The sequence below is a fragment of the Mus caroli genome, unplaced genomic scaffold, assembly GCF_978045245.1.
Source record: "Mus caroli unplaced genomic scaffold, Mus_caroli_1 scaffold_18, whole genome shotgun sequence".
NCBI lineage: Eukaryota > Metazoa > Chordata > Mammalia > Rodentia > Muridae > Mus > Mus caroli.
In genome coordinates, this window is record NW_028227273.1 from 68,924,260 (window position 1) to 68,943,760 (window position 19,501).

The 19,501-nt window shown below is 51.4% G+C and overlaps 1 protein-coding gene across 1 annotated transcript in view; it reads right to left on the reverse strand.

Annotated features, from left to right (window-relative positions):
• Positions 1–87: 87 nt before the first annotated feature.
• The window catches only part of Ift140 (intraflagellar transport 140), an 86,133-nt gene continuing 66,719 nt past the window's right edge, over positions 88–19,501 (reverse strand). The window contains exons 19-30 of the mRNA XM_021186052.2: positions 14,641–14,818; positions 13,584–13,774; positions 13,017–13,112; positions 12,707–12,839; positions 11,988–12,131; positions 10,750–10,878; positions 10,444–10,626; positions 9,228–9,434; positions 8,743–8,955; positions 8,494–8,660; positions 6,732–6,873; positions 88–837 (exon numbers count right to left, since the gene is read on the reverse strand). Of these exons, the coding sequence (XP_021041711.1) occupies positions 628–837; positions 6,732–6,873; positions 8,494–8,660; positions 8,743–8,955; positions 9,228–9,434; positions 10,444–10,626; positions 10,750–10,878; positions 11,988–12,131; positions 12,707–12,839; positions 13,017–13,112; positions 13,584–13,774; positions 14,641–14,818 (1,993 nt within the window). The 3' untranslated portion in view covers positions 88–627. The remainder of the gene's footprint in view (positions 838–6,731; positions 6,874–8,493; positions 8,661–8,742; positions 8,956–9,227; positions 9,435–10,443; positions 10,627–10,749; positions 10,879–11,987; positions 12,132–12,706; positions 12,840–13,016; positions 13,113–13,583; positions 13,775–14,640; positions 14,819–19,501) is intronic.

The following is a 19,501-nucleotide window of genomic DNA, read 5'->3' on the forward strand; positions in this document are numbered from 1 at the left end:
AGGCTGCTTCTGTGGTTCTCACTGGCAAAGACTTTAGCTCCGACCCAGGTCCTCACGAGAGAAGCACAGCCTTTTGAGAGAACTAACTCTGAGAAAATGTACTTTATTTGGAGTCATGGGAATGTGAACAGCCATGGATGGTGCCTGGTATCTTACTTGGTGACAAAAGGCACAGTCCTTAGGGCTCAGGCCTGCCCCAGGTGGTCCTTGCTGTGGTCTCAAGGGGCACTGGGATCTGCAGGGAACTATCAAGTAGCTAACTCCAGGCACAATTAACAGTAACAAGAGTCCCCAGCCACCAAGTGCAGCTCATGTCACAAAGTTCTAGAAGTTTCTGGGTCTGTTGTTGGAAAACCATGGGGGAAAAGAAATTACCTCCTTTAAAAGGAAGTAAACCAACCCCCCACGAGAGCTGCCAAGTGCCCAGAAGCAGGAGTGCAGAAGGAACGACTTGTGGACACCTGCAGTCTTCCTTCTAAGAACCAAACTCCTGGCCACAGAGGCCGGACCCACGACCCACTGCTCTTGCTTACAATGCAGGATTAAAAAACAATAGCAACAAACAAACAACAGACAGCTGCCTTTCTGATGACTACGTCAGGTTGCAGGATGCTGGCCGGCTGGGCATCAGGGGTCATTGTCCACCTCTTCTATCACCTCCTCGTACACCTCCTTATGGTCCTCCATGCTATTGTGGCGGACCCGCTCGGGCATGATACGAGATGGAGGGAGGAGGCCCAGGCCCTGGTGCACAGTGTCCACAGTGCGCTGGTCCACATAGTATGACATGTTGGCTGAAGGAAGTCTTTTCCTCATCTCCTCAAGATACTTATAGGCCTAGAGCAGAAGGGACAGTGGTTACTTGAAGCCCAATAGATGTGACCACCAGTTACTTCTGTAGTTCACATGGAAACAAGGGTCACAGGAAAACAAGGTAACATCAGACCCCGCCCACCTGCAGGGCCAAGGAAGCCAGTCTTTGCTCCAGGTAAGAGAAAAGCCTTCACTTGGAGGCACTAGTCCTGTGTGGGAAGCTGTCACATACTTCAGGTTCTGAGTGGCAACCCTACACTGAACAACATGAACAGAGTCCTTGACAGAGGGTCCTTATAGCCAGGACACAAACATCTGGTGAGTGCTAGAGTCGCTTTCTCTCTGGAGTATGCTTACCGTGGACGCCCATGGACACTTGGCAAAGGAGGGGTGGATCTCATATGTTACATCCCGACTGCAGTTTTCCTTCCCCGGTCCCTCCCCTCTCCCTCAGCCTTCCTACAGAAAAGAGCAGGCCTCCTAGGGACATCAACCAAATATGGCATCACAAGCTACAATAAGACCAGGCACATACCATCATCACATCACAGCTGGAGGAGGCAGCCCAGCAAGAGGAACAGGGTCCCAAGCAAAAGAGTCAGGGACAGCCAGGGCTCTCACCATTAGGATTCCCACAAGAACACCAAGCTAATCAGCCATAACATCATGCAGGGTCTGACCTAGGTCCTCATCTTGGTTTCTTTTGGTCAAGTATTCGGTTTAACCTGGTTCACTTGGTCTGTAGTTACAGTGCCTCCTGCTTGAGTAGTCCCTGATCTTGGGCCTGCAGACTGTGGAACCATTAGTGGGTTTCTGCAGGACCATGAAAGGCAACCCGTTTTCTGGTCGAGTGAGACTTACTCCAGAGACCCAGTAGAAACTCTACAAGGGATGGAACAGTGAGCCATGCTCCAAGACAGAAATAGGTTCCTCTTTCTCTCCTCTCTCTCTCATTTTTTTTTTTTTTTTTTTTTTTTGAGACAGGGTTTCTCTGTGTGACCCTGGCTGTCCTGGAACTCACTCTGTAGACCAGGCTGGCCTCGAACTCAGAGATCCACCTGCCTCTGCCTCTCAAGTGCTGGGATTAAAGGTGTGCTCCACCACTGTCCTGCCCGCCTCTCAAGCTCTCACCTCTCTTATTCTCATCTCTAGCTCTCATTCTCCCCCTCCTTTCCCCACTTTCTCCATGTGGCCATCACTGGCCTCTCGGCCTCAGGGCTGACTGAGTTGCTCCCCAGGCCCCCACTTCATTCTCAGCTCTTCCAAGACATACAGCGACGTCTGGGCGAGACTGAGAACCTGTCATCTCTGGCCTCTGTGAGGCCCAGAGACCTCGGACTGCTCTCTCTCCACCCCCTGTGGACTGGGGTTCTGTGGCTTCACACAGCCAGACCCACCCGGGGCTGTGTGTAGAGTACCAGAGCTCTTCCACCCCTTTATTCTCCCTCCACTGCTGCCAGACAGGTTTCCCTGGGATTTCATTGGCTTTGCAGAGGCCTGGCTTAGAAAGTGTGGGGCTGGGCCAGACAGACCCAGCTTCCTGTGGAGCAGCATACTTACACCTCCCTATACTGCATGCACATGTTCATCTGCAAGGCACGCTGAATGCAATGGGAAGGAAAGAGGACTCAATTGGTTACTAGGGCTTGCCCCTAGAAGTGCATATCAATTCAAGATAGGAACAAAATTCCTAGCAGCTTAAAAAAATTAAAGAGTAATGAATACATATTATTTCTAGCTGCTTCTTCTTCTTCTTCTTCTTCTTCTTCTTCTTCTTCTTCTTCTTCTTCTTCTTCTTCTTCTTCTTCTTCTCCTTCTTCTCCTCCTCCTCCTCCTCCTCCTCCTCCTCCTCCTCCTCCTCCTCCTCTTCTTCTTTTTTTAAAAAGAAGGGTTAACTGTGTGGCCCTGGCTGGCCTAGCTGCCCTGGAACTCTAGGCTAGCCTTGGACTTGTAGTAATCTCCCTGCCTCAGCCTCCTGAGTGCTATGCCACCATAACTGGCTAGATCTCAGTATAAGTATGACAAAGCTCTTAGAATGCTGTTACTGGATAGGTCTAATAGGAAGGAAGGTGACTGTATCTGTAAGGGTATAAGTATGATAAAGCTCTTAGAGTGCTGTTACTGGATAGGTCTAATAGGAAGGAAGGTGACTGTATCTGTAAGGGTATAAGTATGACAAAGCTCTTAGAGTGCTGTTACTGGATAGGTCTAATAGGAAGGAAGGTGACTGTATCTGTAAGGGATAAAAAGAAAGAAGGCTATTGTGCTGCTTGGCTGGCTCTGACATCAAACCATAAAACCCAGGCAGGGCTGGGAGCCAAATGAACAAGAGCCAAAGGGATGGAAATGTTGCCCCAGGCACAGGCAACAGAAGTTGCCTACCTGCTGGTGGGCATGAGACATAAGGTCAAAGGTCAAAGGACTTGGCCCAGGACAGCAGCTCCAGAGAAGGCTAGAATTCAGCAGCAGCAGCATTAGAGGAAGAAGGAGCACTGTGAGGAAAGGGAAGGAACAGGCTGGGGGCAGGGAGGGGCTGGGTCTTGACACAGCAGGGCCGGTCTAGAAGATGCCAAGTCAGACTCAGGGATCATAAGTTTGAGGTGAGAAGTTGGGTGGGCTCAACATCAGAACAGTACTAAGGAGAAGGAAAGGCTGAACAGAGCTATAAAAGGAAGCAGATTTTGGCTATAACTCCAAGAGATGCAAGCAGATGGAATTCTTGAAAGAGAGAGAGAGAGAGAGAGAGAGAGAGAGAGAGAGAGAGAGGAAACAATCTTGTCTGATAGAGGAAATATATTTAGAAAATGAAAAGCCAAAACCAAGTCGGATGATGGGAATTTCTGGACAAGTCTACGGGACGCTCAGCATCAGCCACAAAGAGACACAACTCATCTAGAGCACCTGTCACCATGAACACATCACACTCAAGGTGAAGACAGGACTCGTCACCATGAACACATCACACCCACGGTGAAGACAGGACTCTTCACCATGAACACATCACACTCACAGTGAAGACAGGACTTGTCACCATGAACACATCACACTCACGGTGAAGACAGGACTCGTCACCATGAACACATCACACCCACGGTGAAGACAGGACTCGTCACCATGAACACATCACACCCACGGTGAAGACAGGACTCGTCACCATGAACACATCACACTCACAGTGAAGACAGGACTCGTCACCATGAACACATCACACCCACGGTGAAGACAGGACTCGTCACCATGAACACATCACACTCACGGTGAAGACAGGACTCGTCACCATGAACACATCACACTCACGGTGAAGACAGGACTCATCACCATGAACACATCACACCCACGGTGAAGACAGGACTCGTCACCATGAACACATCACACCCACGGTGAAGACAGGACTCGTCACCATGAACACATCACACCCACGGTGAAGACAGGACTCATCACCATGAACACATCACACAGTGAAGACAGGACTCGTCACCATGAACACATCACACAGTGAAGACAGGACTCGTCACCATGAACACATCACACTCACGGTGAAGACAGGACTCGTCACCATGAACACATCACACTCACGGTGAAGACAGGACTCGTCACCATGAACACATCACACTCACGGTGAAGACAGGACTCGTCACCATGAACACATCACACCCACGGTGAAGACAGGACTCGTCACCATGAACACATCACACTCACAGTGAAGACAGGACTCATCACCATGAACACATCACACCCACGGTGAAGACAGGACTCATCACCATGAACACATCACACAGTGAAGACAGGACTCGTCACCATGAACACATCACACTCACGGTGAAGACAGGACTCGTCACCATGAACACATCACACTCACGGTGAAGACAGGACTCGTCACCATGAACACATCACACTCACGGTGAAGACAGGACTCGTCACCATGAACACATCACACTCACGGTGAAGACAGGACTCGTCACCATGAACACATCACACTCACGGTGAAGACAGGACTCGTCACCATGAACACATCACACCCACGGTGAAGACAGGACTCGTCACCATGAACACATCACACTCAAGGTGAAGACAGGACTCGTCACCATGAACACATCACACTCACGGTGAAGACAGGACTCGTCACCATGAACACATCACACCCACGGTGAAGACAGGACTCGTCACCATGAACACATCACACTCACGGTGAAGACAGGACTCGTCACCATGAACACATCACACTCACGGTGAAGACAGGACTCGTCACCATGAACACATCACACCCACGGTGAAGACAGGACTCGTCACCATGAACACATCACACCCACGGTGAAGACAGGACTCGTCACCATGAACACATCACACCCACGGTGAAGACAGGACTCGTCACCATGAACACATCACACCCACGGTGAAGACAGGACTCGTCACCATGAACACATCACACTCACGGTGAAGACAGGACTCGTCACCATGAACACATCACACCCACGGTGAAGACAGGACTCGTCACCATGAACACATCACACCCACGGTGAAGACAGGACTCGTCACCATGAACACATCACACTCAAGGTGAAGACAGGACTCGTCACCATGAACACATCACACTCACGGTGAAGACAGGACTCGTCACCATGAACACATCACACCCACGGTGAAGACAGGACTCGTCACCATGAACACATCACACCCACGGTGAAGACAGGACTCGTCACCATGAACACATCACACTCACAGTGAAGACAGGACTCATCACCATGAACACATCACACCCACGGTGAAGACAGGACTCGTCACCATGAACACATCACACCCACGGTGAAGACAGGACTGGTCACCATGAACACATCACACCCACGGTGAAGACAGGACTCGTCACCATGAACACATCACACTCACAGTGAAGACAGGACTTGTCTAGAACATCAGACAGCCACGGGGATGGCTAGTGAACATGGTCATCCAAATGCTGCCAAATAGTCACTTCTACATAGGACGTCATTATTTATTTGTTAGTAAAATGAAAGCTGGCTGGGGGTGTAGCTCAGTGGGTAGGGTAGGGTGCCCAGCATGAAGCAAGCACTGGGGTCTGTCTCCAGGGTGCACACACAACATGGTGGCCACACCTATAATTTTAGTACTAGGTGAGTAGAGGAAGAAGGAAGACCAGTTACATAGTTCAAGGCCAGCCTGCACTACACGAGACCCTATCTTAACAGCAACAACAGAGCCTGGTTAAAAACATGGGGCTGGGGCCGGCAGGCAGATGCTCTTAAGGATGAGCAAAGTGAATGTGCCGGTTCGTTGTCAGCTTGACGCAGCCAGGGTCATCTTGGCAGAGAACCTCAATTGAGGAAATGCATCTTTTTTTTAAAATGTGTTTTCAAAGACTTATATGTATTTTGCGTGCTTTTATGTAGGTGTAGCATGTGTGTGCCACATACCTAGGGAAGGCAGGTGAAGATGTTGGATTCCCTGGAGCTGGGGTTACATAAAGATGGCAGCAAGCCACCATGAGGGTCATGGGAACTGAATGGAGTCCACTGCAAAAGCAACTAGTGTCTAAAGCACTGATCTCTCTCTTTTCAGCCCTGAATTTTCTCCATTAATGACTGAGATAGAAGGGCCCAGCCCATTGGATGGTAATGCCTCCCCTGGGAAGGTGGCCCTTGGTGGTCTAAGAAAGCAAGCTATGGGGACAAGCCAATAAGCAATGTTCCGTCATGGCATCATCGGCTTGCCCAGGTTCCTGTCCTCCCCTCCCCTCAGTGATGGAATTGTAAGGTGAAACAAGCCCTTCCTGTCCTAAGCCATGGTGTTTATCAAAGCAGTAAAAAGCAAACTAGAACAGTGAGCCTGTCACCTCAAAGGATAGTAAGTCTTTCAAGAACCAGGTCTGGGCTCTGGAGCATCAGGAAGTGGGGAAGCCTTACCATCTGGTATTCCTCCATCTGTACATGGTGTTCCACCAGGAAGCCATAGACGTCTCCGACACGGATGGTGCTGTCCAGGTCTGGCTCTTCTAGGAGCAGCTCACACTGCCTGATGGACTCTTTGGGGTCCTCTGTGTATGTCCTAACAAGATGTCAGACAAGCCCTGAGCCTGACCCACAACACTTACTGCATGCCAGAAGCTGTTGTGGGCACCTGTCCTGCAGGAGTGGCTTTATGGAATGGCCAGATGACATTTGTGTGTGTGTGTGTGTGTGTGTGTGTGTGAGAAGATGGTTTCCATCAATTATGTTAATTCCTTAATCTATTGAATTATGAATCCATTCACTTAACTTAAAGATCCTTAGACACTCAGGATCTTCAGGGCTGTGTCCTGTGTTTTGAAGCCAAGATCTGTTTAGAAAGGGCAACTGGGAGGGAAGCACATGGCGAAGGAAGAACCTTCCTATCAGACGTGTGCATGAGCCTGCCTGGACATGGAGGTCTATGGACAACTGCATAGAATGGTGACTGGTGAGTGATGGGCGTAGTGCAGGGTGGGTGACTTGGAGCCATAAGCTGTCTGGCTCCTACTTCTAGAGAGTCTACCACGTGGATTCAGGTGCTCCTAGCAGGCATCTGACCCTCTCTCCAACCCCTGACTCTTCTGGGGCTGCTCACCATGTCCCTCACACCCTCTCGTCTATGTTCACTTGCTCTGCCTTGGGGCTGATGACCACTTCCTGCTAGTGTTCCTCCCCTGCCTCCTGCGTCTCAGGCTAGGCAGACCATCGATGCAGTCTTGACTCCACCCAGCCCCATGAATGGTGCCTTTCCAAGGAGAGCCCACTGTGTCCATGTTTAAATGCTTTTGAAACTCCTGACGATTTTTCAGATAAGAAAAATACTTCTCTGGGCAGAAGCTGAGCTCAATTGTTTACTCACGTCATAGTGACCACACAGGGACTCTCTGGATAGCTCAATTATCTCACAAGAACCAAGAGTATCGGGATAAACGTACATTCTTGACCACTAAGTGAAAAAGGAGACACTGTGCCACCCCTCCACACGTGACAGGAGAAGTGAGTGTGCTGTGATCCGAGTCCCTGCTACAGTCTCCTGCACAGTGAGGGCCACTCACTTGGGAAACACCTGCTTGGCCCCTGTAGTGCTTGAATGAGAATGGCCCCCATGGACTCATACATTTGAATGCTTTGTCTCATTGGTAGAACTGTTCTGGGAAGGATTAGGAGGTGTGGCCTGGTTGGAGATGTGTGTAGCTGCCAGTGGGCCCCCGAGGGTTTGAAAGCCCAGGTCAGGCCCAGTCTCTCTCTGCCTACAACTTGTGGAGGAGTTGCAAACTCAGCCTGCTCCAGCACCATGCCTGCCTGCCATGTTCTGGGCCTTGATGGTCATGGTCTAACTGAAACTTTAAGCAAACCCCAGTTAAAGTCTTTTAAAAGTCGCCTTGGTCATGTTGTCTCCTCACAGCAACATGAAATCTTCCTTTTACTTTCCATGGTCTAGCCCTCCCGAGATGGTGCCGAGACAAAACAGGCCACAGTGCATCCTAGCCAGCTGTTCGAGAATCACCTGAGGGATATCTGTGGCAAACACACGTTTAGTCTGGCCTCTTAGCGTCAGCCTGAACTCTGCAGGGGAGTAGAGAATCTTGGGGTATTAACAGAGGGCCTGGAGGGTATGAGAAGGCGCCCAAGGCTAGCTTGTCATTACTCTGCTGACCCGTTCCTTCAGGGGACATACCTTCGGGCCTGGATGAACCTCTTCACCAGCGTCATCTTGCTCTGTAGCTGGGCTAGCTTGGTCTCCTGGTCCAGGGGGCTCTTGGCCTTGGCTTTGGACAGGCACTTATAGGCCTCAGTCAGTGCTCCATGGGCCTTGTCATAGTTCTGGTATTCGTCAATCTCCACCTGGACCAGAGAGACCCATGAGGACCTACGGGGCACTGCTGGGGCCCTAAAATCCTGCTAGAACACTGAAGCAGGTCTATACCTGGGCACAGGCATCATAGAAGCCAGCCAGGAGGTCCAAGGCCCGCCCTTTGGTGTAGAAGCTAATGATACTCTTCATGATCTCCGGCTCCTTCCGCCAGTCCAGGGACTGCAGGTAATTGGCAGCCATGATGTAGATTTCCTTCTGTCTTGAGACACCCGCAAAGAACACAATTTTCTCTGTGTCTCCAGATTTGAGCAGTGCTCTCATGGCCTAGGCAGAAAAAGGGCCAGGGCTCAGTTGAGAAGGTTAGGTTTTGAAAACTCCATGACAGTACAGTTCCAGTTTGCTAGTGGGACCCAAGGCTGTCAGTCTAGGTCCACTAAGAAGCAGCTTTTATGGGTCACACTCCCAGTCCTTCAACATCCTAGCTAGGAAGGCTGCTCCCTGCCCAGGCTACCCAGAAGTACACACAGAAAGCAGGGTATAAGCCCAGATGCCCAACATACGGCCCAGTTGGGACATACTGGCCCACACAGCCTCACCTTCAGCTTGTCCCCAGCCTGTGTGTACTTCTTGGTGGCCAGGTGATAGTTGCCCTGGCGCATACAGCAGTTGGCGATCTGCTCCAGAAGCTCCCGCCGGGACTCCTCAGACAGCTCCTTTGAGTCCTTGGACACAGTCATCTTCTCTGCCATGTCCTCAGTGATGGTCATGTTCTGCTCTAGGCACAGCTGCAGAGCCTCATGGTACTGCAAGAGTGCCCGAGAAACCAGGATGCGCTGTGACTGGACTGCTCAGAGGGCCTCAATTCCCCTTCACATCTGCCACCCCTTCAGAGGAAGCTGGGCCCTGCCTCCATGCTGGCTACTGCCCGAGGCTGAGTCAGACATAAAAAGGACCAGGCTAAGGGACAGACTCAGACTTAGACATGTGCCTTTTCCTCATGCCATTAACAATCCAGATCTCAGAAGAATAATGTTTTTGCTGTAGGGGAAAAACCCAACAATGTATATGTTTTCATTGAAAAACATATACCTCAGAGTCAGGTACATGGCTGAAGTCCTAGCACTTGGGAGAGTGAGGCTGAAATGTGAGTTAGAGCCAGCTTGAGCTACATGCTGAGGTCAAGGCCATGTCTCTAGGTTTTAGAGATAGACACTTTCTCAAAACCAAAACAAGAACAAGCCCCCCCCACCCTGCCCCGGCCCTCCCCTTTCCCTGTGTTGGGCATGGTGTCACATATATATGGTTCTAGGTGTTTCAGAGGCAGGAGGATGACTTGAGCCTAGGATTTTGAGGCTAGCTTGAGAGACTCTATCTCAAAAACCAAACAAGCTCTGCTCCCAAACACAGGTGTTCATCAATTGTGTGCATGCATGCGTGGTACTACCTAGTTAGAATTGAAGAGGTGGGGTGGGTGGTTAAGGCTGCCCTCATGGCAGCAGTGTTGATGGTACTATGCTGGGTGAACTGGTAGGATCCCCTTGACTTTCAGCCCAAGATGTAGCCATAGTTTTCTTTTCGTTTCTTTTCTTTTCTCGAGACAGGGTTTCTCTGTGTAGCCCTGGCTGTCCTGGAATTCACTCTGTAGACCAGGCTGGCCTCGAACTCAGAAATCCGCCTGCCTCTGCCTCCTGAGTGCTGGGATTAAAGGCGTGCGTCACCACTGCCCGGCGCAGCCATAGTTTTCTTGAGACTTTATAACCAAAGGAAGATAGCAGAACTATTTCCCAGCCAAAGCTCCCACCATCCCTGTACCTTCTTGGCAGCCAGGAGAAGCTCCACAGCCTTTTCAAACTGTCTGTGCTCAATGCAGAAGTCTGAGCAGCGGGCCAGAAGAGCAGGGTCTGACCTCTCATCCAGGTCCTCGGCTATGAGCTGTAGTGCTGCAAACTGCTGGGTGCTGAAGGCCAGCTCCAGGGCCTTGGAAAAGTGTCCAGCCTATGTGCAATGGGAGGAACTTAGCTGCTGCTTGCATTCCCCCAGCCAGGCTTCCCGGAGCTTCATGAGTGAGCGTAGGTGTCTCTAGTCTCTCTAGGTCCCCAATCGAGGCCATGCACTCACCTTGTGGTACAGCATGACAGCCCTGTCCATCTGCTCGCCCTTCTCCTCATAATACCGGGCTGCCTCAATCATGTCCTCTGGGGAACTCAACAGGGCCAAGTTCATGAGTTGGTCATCTAAGGCATTCTCCTGCAGGGAGGAAGGCGTGGTTCTGCGTCAGTTCTGGCTGGCGTACCCACACCCACTTAGACTGGTGAATGCGTGTTGGTATCACAGCAGATCTGTGCTAGCGGAGTTTCTAGGAAGCACCAGGCCTTCCTAGGTGAGTCTGAGTACTGGGGTGTTTAGCTACTTCTTTGTTCTATTTTACAGAGTATTACAACAAATACCCGAGGGTCGGGGAACTCCAGAAACGAGACCTGAAGCAGTAGTCATAAAAATGGTCAACAGTTTTTGATGAGTTTCTATTTGCAAGGCTGTGACCTATGTGTGCCTTACTACTGGCTTAGGAACCCTGGATATGGATGACAGCATTGGAGGAAGCAGAGAAAGGAGGGGGCAAGAAGAGCCAGAAGTGACCATGGAAGCTAGCAGTGGGTGTCAGTGTTCACAATGTTGGCGTCTCAACCTCTGTGATGGAAGCACTCTTTTTTTGTTTTGTTTTGTTTTTTGGTTTTTCGAGACAGGGTTTCTCTGTATAGCCCTGGCTGTCCTAGAACTCACTCTATAGACCAGGCTGGCCTCGAACTCAGAAATCTGCCTGCCTCTGCCTCTTAAGTGCTGGGATTAAAGGTGTGCGCCACCACCGCCCAGCCCTGAAGCACTCTTAATAACATTGAAATCAACAACAGTGTGGGGAGAGGAGAAAGCCCTGTGTAAATGTGTGTTCTTGACACTGGGCATGGCCGATGACAAGGAACCCAATGGCCCAGACCCACAGAAATGGTAAAGCCTTCCCCTGGTCTGTATAGTATTGATGCTGTGCACACCAAGTGTTGGCTGCAGTTTCCTCCCCCCAGGTGTTCACAGCCCTAGATTTCTCCCCTACTGAGACCTCTTACCAAGTCTGGCTAACCCCTCCTGCTGCTGCTGTATATACAAACACACTGAGCTCCTGGGTTGCTAGTGGATGCTCTCAGATAGAATGAGCTCAGTTCACCCAGTCCCAGCTTGCCTGTGTATGTGTGTATCTGCCATTTCTTCACCTTGTTGTTGTCCCAGTCAAGTTTCCAGGACAACCAGTGCAGGATAAGGCACAACAGAGCATCATCTGCCTGGTGCCAGGTGGGACTACATACCTTGCACAGGCGGATGGCGTTGTTGAAAGCCTGTGCCCGAGTGTAGAAGTGCACTGCCTGTTTTACCTCATCCTGGCTCTCGTACTGCCGGGCAAGGTGGTAGGATGCAGCCCAGTCTCCAGTCTCGTTGGCTATTTCAGCAGCCTACAAAGACCCAGAGCACCCAGGTCTTATCTCTGTCCGGCAGCCTTATTCCACCCAAACAGCCCACTCCCACAGGATGCACTGTGATAAGATATTTTCAAAAATATCTTGTTACGTGTACGTGTTTGAACATATGAAGGCAGTGCCTGTGGAGGCCAGAAGAAGCCACCACCCACCCTCCCGACAGCCAGAGTTAATAGGTGGTGTGAGTTGTCCCACAGAGGTGCTGGGAACTCAACTCTGTCCTCTGCAAAGGCACAAAGTTCTCTTAAAGTGCCTCTTCACCCCCTAAGTTTTCTTTTTTCTTTTTAATGAAAATTGTACATGCATACACACACATGGAGTCCGGCTGAGGGCCTCATGCACACCAGGCAGCTAGCTGCTCCATCTCCCCGCCTGCTCTCACCTTCTTTTTTTTTTTTTTGGTTTTTTGAGACAGGGTTTCTCTGTATAGCCCTGGCTGTCCTGGACTCACTCTGTAGACCAGGCTGGCCTCGAACTCAGAAATCCGCCTGCCTCTGCCTCCCGAGTGCTGGGATTAAAGGCGTGCGCCACCATGCCCGGCTTGCTCTCACCTTCTGAATGTTGCCCTGGAAGCAGTGAATGCGGACCAGGGAGAAGTAGTCCTGCGCCAGCTCGTAGTAGCGCAGTGCAGTGTCCATCTCTGCCTGGCTCTCAAGATACTGGGCCCACCATCTCCAGAGGGTCCTGTGGAATAACCTTGGAGCTTAGGGTCTCACTCCCACTGGAACCGACACCCTGCACCACCGCAGCATGAAACTGGAAGGGACAGGTCTGGAGTCCCTTGGCCCAGGCGGAGCTTCCCCAATCTGGCGTGGACGACTGCACAGTGGGAGGGAGGGGCCGCCCAGTGGGGGCACTTACTTGTCCTTCGTCCTATTGATGTAGAGCTCCAGGGACTGCAGGTCTTCCGAGAGCATCCTAGGAACCTCAAAACGGTGGGTGTCTGACTTCTCATAACTGTGGAAGGAGAAACTTCCATTTTGCTGCATGATCAGCGGCTCTATCAGAGAGTACAGGCAGCTGACTGCGAGCACCGAACCTGGTCTTCAGCCCTGGGGTCTGTGCACTGCTGTACATTTTGTGCTATGTGGACCATAGTGTTAGCCATAGCTCAGAGCCGATCATTAAAATTCTAGATCACGAACATGACTAAGCACAGCTCACCCCAGCTTCGGAATGAGTTTCCTGGGGCTGTCTATCCCTGTGGCATGTTTTCCCTCAGGGGTTCCCCAAGCCTAGTATGTACCACATTGACTGACACGCAGGGTCAAACATTCCCTTCCACAGAACCAGGCTCTATGGAAGATCACATGGGCTGTCCTGAGGCAGAGCTTCCTTTTAGAACTGCCAATGCCATCTAACATCACCTGGGGGCAGATGAGGGGACAGCCACAGCCAGGCCCCATCCCTGCCCACGTCCCCACTCACTAACTGAGGGCCTGGCCGCAGTCAGCGCTGGCCTCCAGGTGCTTGGCGTAGTTGTAGTAGGTGGTGCGCAGGTGGACACGGTCGTGGAGCTCCGCCACCTCCACAGCTTTCTGCCACTGGTCTGAGGCCTGGTAGAACTTGTTCAGAAGGTCGTAGCGTTTGCACTTCTTATACAGTTGTTCTGCCTCCTCCTGGGGGTAAAGAGAGAGCACACATCGGTCACAGCGCTGATGGTTTAGAAAGGTTTAGAATTCTAGGAGCAAGGGCGATGGTCACAGGGGGCTGTCAGAGTGTAACTGCTGACAGAGTGATCACACCACAGAACGGGACAACAGTTGTCCCAACGAGCTCAGGACAAAGAAGCACAGCACACCTTGAGAACGCACACTTGAGATGCACACGGACACCATGCACAGAGCTTCACAGTCAAGAAAGGCAATGCGTACCCCAGTGACACTCCAACCACCTGTTAGAGTGAGACCTGTACGCCACCAAAGGAATGTCGAACCCTTGCTACAGCCCAGCTGGCCTCTGGTGGGGCCCTACAGAGCCTGTGCTCCCCTATAGATGAGGATGTTCTCTGGGGGTGCTCCTGATATGCAGCGTAAGGGTGGGTGAAATACCTACCCCCCACAACTCCCTGTTCAGAGGTCTGTCCTTGTACCTGCAGGCACACTAGGTCAAGGCTGTGGCCTGTGACTGTGGGGAGCGAGCATGTTGGTGTCTTTCCTCCAGGAAAGCAAGTGTGCGATGAGCTAAAACTCAAGGAGGCAGGAGTAAGCCCAGCTGAGACCTTAGGGAACCAAGCTGATGTTCTCAATTATCCTGAGGGACGCCCCAGACCCCAGGAGACCAGCAGCCAGACTGCCTATTCACTTGCCAGCCCCTCACCCTCATCTCCTTAGCCCTTTGTTTCTAGACTTTAGCTGAGGAGGGTCTGGTCTATGCTTAGCAATCTCTGCCCTTTTTACTGAAGGCTCAGTTTGGCAATGTGGCAAACCTTCCTCTCGGTCCCCTGGTGATAGATGTCTGTCTGTCTGAAACTGGGACTACTCACCAGCATGCCCAGCTGTATGGCCAGCATGGCCACTCTGGCTTCCAGTTCTGGCTCCCGCTCAGCTTCCCGCAGTGCTCGGGCCCCACGGGCATGGCCCATGTTCCCTAGGCACACCTTGGCAACATCCAGCCGTTGAGTCTTCACACACATACGTGCCATGTTCTCCCAGACAGCCTCACTATAGACAGAGGAGAGGAGGCCCTGTCAGCTTCCAACCCAGAGCTTTGGGTGCCCAGAAGCTGACAGGGGACAGAACCACCAAGCAGGGGGCCCTATGTGGTGGTACTGTGTACAGCCTACACAGTAAGAATGAAGACTAGGCACCACATGCCTGTTGCTCAAAAATAAGGAAGGAGAGAGAGGTATCCTGAGTCCCCCCTGGAATGTCTTATATAGTGTCCTTGATCTTGAAAGCCTCTAGGGAGGATGAAGGGAACAGACAGTCTTCTGTAACTACCCCTGTGTTACTCTGTCTACTCAGTGACAATGGCTTTCCTAATTGTGAGCACACACTGAGTCAGGTCAAAGACAGAACCTCTTGCTCACAACTGAGCAAGTGGCTCTATGGTGCTCTCCTAAAGTATTCCCAAGAAGGGGCCATGACAGCCTTCCATCACTTCTCCTAGACAGTCACAAGTTGGTATTTTGGAAGGTGTCAGGGGAGGGGGAAGAGCCCACAACCCCAATTCAATCCAGGGGCCTGGAGCATGGCCAGCTCCTGATCACAGCAGTGCTACAGTACAGGCTGGACAGTGGACCCTTCCTTGTCCCTCATTTTGAGGTAGACCACTGTGAGCCTGGAACTTCTTGGAGAATCCCTGTCTCAGACATAGACGCTCAAGACATATATTGAATAGAGAGGTGGAAAAGGGAGCCAGTTCACTCTCTATACAATCTCCCTTTGCTTAGGCTACCTAAAAGGAATAGGGTTCTTCCTACTGTAGGATCACAGCAATGCTACAGTACAGGCATGCACACACACCTGCAGTTAACCTCTCTTGTCCCTCCCAACACACACACACACACACACACACACACACACACACACACACACACAAAAGAGTACAAACCACGAAAAGCAGCTACAGGAGCATCCATGTAGAAGCATTTACCTCTGCCCCTCCCATCACATTCCAGTGGCTCCTCCCAGATAAAGCCTGGCTAGAGAAGCAGCCTCTTTCCAGGAAATGGGGCAGGGTAAGTCTGTCCTTTCCGGGCCACACAGATGTGGCAGAACTAAGGACTTGGAGGGCCGTTGCCCACACAAGACTAGCTGCTGTTCTCCTAAGTGGGGCTATAACACAATTGTTATGAACGCTTTCCATGAAGAAGGATGAGGAAGAGGTCTCTCCATCTACTGGGCCAAGTAGTACTGGGCAGCTAGGTGACCCATGGATGAGCCACATCTTAGACTCCCTGCCTTGACCAGAATGGAGGGGAAGCACCACTGTGTTAGCTCAGGCATTGGCTAGGGTGGTGGTGGCCACCATGGCGTGCTTTATATATCCAGGTGTCCTTTCCTTCAAGCCAGCACATTCTGTCCACAGGTAATTCTGACCCGTCTGGGTCCTGCAGGAACTCTGACTGACTCTATAAGTAAGTGTATCAAGTAACATGGGGCAAGCATGCATACATTTTAGCACTGATGCACCTGGTAGCTATTGCTTGTAGAGGGTGAGGTCTGACCAGAGTTACATGACAGCCACATGGGGTAGGAGAGAGGGAAGCTGCCATGCCTAAATCCCAAACCCATCCAGCGGTGTGTGTGTGGGGGGGGGGGCTGACGCTCTGCCCCACTGCAGGCACCTCTGCCTCCTCTGGGCTTCTCCCAACCTGTTCTGCGATCTCCAGGATGTGCGAGAGCTGTGCTGGAGGCGGTGACGCAGGAGCCAGGCTGGTGACCTCTAAGAGGCGCTGCTCACTGGGCATCACCTTTCTGATTTATTGTCGCAGCAGGTGGACTCCCTGTCCTCCCTTTTGCTTTTGGCTTTGGAATTCAAATGGCTCATGGTAGCTGTGAGGCAGCACACGTGGCCAAAACCTGCTCAATGCCACTCTGCCCCAGCGGGGGCAGCATCCAGCAGCAACTGTGCCCACACAGCACACCAGTGTTAGAGGCTGGACATCTAGGGTAAGCCCCACTCTTTAAATGCCAACTCCCTACTTCCCTTTCGTTTGGTCTCTCACAGGGAGCTCCGGGCCTCACGTTGGATCCTATGGGATCCCGTGGGATCCCCATGAACCCTATAGAACAGCGTTCTTTAAGTCTCTGCCATTCCTAGAAATGACATCCACTGGTAAGTTTGGAATCACAGGGCAATTCTTGGTTCTCCTGGCACAACTCCAGTAAGTGACACAGATCTTTGAGGACAGACAAGGGTCTGCCGGTGCCTTTCCAAGCTGGTTGGGCTGTGTGTAAGGCATGGGCATTCCTGTCTATAGCAAGGTGGTAGCTACAGATGAGATTCTGAAAAGCCATCCTAAGCTGGGCGGTGGTGATGCACACCTTTAGTCCCTGCTCTCAGGAGGCAGAGGTGGGCGGATCTCTGTGAGTTGGAGGCTAACCTGATCTACAGAGTGAGTTCCAGGACAGTTATGGTTGTTACACAGAGAAACCGTCTCAGATAAACAAAAAACAAACACAAAAAGAAAAAGAAAAAAAAATCCTGTTTCTAACTAGTTCGTGTGCTTAGACTCTTAAAAAGTGTTGCCAAGCGTGGTGGTGCATGCCTTTAGTCCCAGCACTTGGGAGGCAGAGGCAGGCCGATTTCTGAGTTCAAGGCCAGACTGGTCTACAAAGTGAGTTCCAGGACAGCCAGAGCTACACAGAGAAACCCTGTCTCGAAAAAACAAACAAACAAACAACAACAACAACAAAAGTATTTACAACGCTGGACCTAGTGATACACACCTTTAATCCCAGCACTCAGGAGGCAGAGGCGGGTGAATCTCTGTGAGTTGGAGGCCAGCCTGGTCTACACAGTAAATTTCAGGACAGCCAGGGCTACATGGTGAGGCTCAAGAAAATGAAACCCAATGAAAAGTAATAATTTTCTCTCACTGCCTCCTAAGGCCTGGTGTGGGGCTGGATGGAGGGCGGATATGGCCTCTTGGCTGCCTCTGCTTCTCTGAGCAGCCCCCCTGCTTCTTTCTGCACTGTCTAGAAAGCAACAGGTGTATACAACCATTTCCAGGGTTTGGAACACAATCTAAGTGACTGTAGTCACCGGCCTGGAGAGAGGGCTGGCTGGTGAGCACCCTGGATCTTTTTTTCCCAGCAGGAGGGTGGGCACAAGGTGAATGCCTGGTCCTTTTATTGAGTGGGACACTGAGTCTTTTCTTGGTGTTGCTGGGTCTCCCTGTCCCTGTATGTGACACCACTCAAATGTCCACTATTTTCACAAAGGCCTCTGGACCAAACAGATCTGAGGAGGCTGTGCCAGGCAGGATGAATTTGGGAGGAAGGCTCCTTAAATGCCAGCAAAGGCCTTCTTGTACTGGGCTGAGGTCTTTGTGCATCAAACATGCAGAGGGTCAGGCCTCAGCTGCTACAAGAGCCTGGGCCCAAGAAATGGCTGCCAGCCTTCTCCACAGATGCACACTACATTCTCTGTGGCTGCGTCTGGTCCAGAACCATCTCAACTCCCACCAGATTCCTGACATTCTCTGTACACAACTCCCTGACAACTTTGCTCCAAGGACGGGACAGCTCTAACTCCGGTGTCGAGTTCTGGGATTTGTGCATCTGGCATAGATTCTAAGAAGTAAACACCCTCTCAGCCCTGTCCAAGTCTTGAGAATTTCCTGTTGTCTGAGTTACACTGTGGTGAGGAATCACATCTGCACTTCATCAGCTTACAGGCGCCTGGATGAGAAGCAGATGTGGCCACAGAGGGAGCTGGCTCGGCCATGGGCCTGCTTTCTGGGAGGACCTACACTCAGCTGGACCTGTCCTGAGTGAGCAAGTCGGGGACCAGCAAGGCTGAGCTACACTTGTGATGCTCCTCTCGACTATGGGTGTGTGTGTGTGTGTGTGTGTGTGTGTGTGTGTACGCGTGCTTGAGAACCCATGGCGGTGGCACAGGGCTGGGGGGTGGGGGGTGGATGAGCATGCGCTCCAGTCACAATGTAAGGTCCGACTCAGGGCAACAGCCAGCAGAAAGGTCAACCCTCTGGGTGAGAGATTTCCTACCAGCCACACAGGAGCTTCATATCTCAAGAGAGGACCCTCCTAACTCCATCTCTCCCTGCTTCCCCTCCTACACAGATAGGCGGATGGTTTAGGGGACAGACACTGCAAATAAAAGTTCCTAGAAGCACAGGTGGGGATCAAGGCCCTGGTTTCCTCCCGACCCAGCTCAGGAAAGTCAAAGCCAGCACTGGTGCAAGGGCCTCCCCTCCCTGAGATGTCCACCCGTGTGCTGCAGCCTTCAGGGCAGCTGTACAACGCTGAGACCGGAGGAGCTCATCAGTTCGGGAGTTAGAGAACTCTTACAGCAGCTTCTTGGTTCTCACTGGGAAGTAGCCATCTAATAACCACCCAGAGAGTAAAGGGGGAAAATAGATTTTTCTCTTAACGGAAACTTTGGGAGACCTTCCTTTCAAATATTTCATCTCCTAAGTGTGGTGTAAGAGATGTTGCATCCTAATTCTGCCTCTGGGGGGAGGCACAGGCAGAAACAATGACAGCTGTACCACTTAAGTGCTTTCGGAGTCATAGCACAAGCTGAGGGTAGATGGCACCCCACATGGCTTGTCAAGTCCCTCTTAGAACATACCCCACAGGGAGGCTGGCCCAGAGACCTGGAATGAAGCGTAAATTTCCTTCAGGCCCAGAGCAATAAGAATAAAAAATATAAAT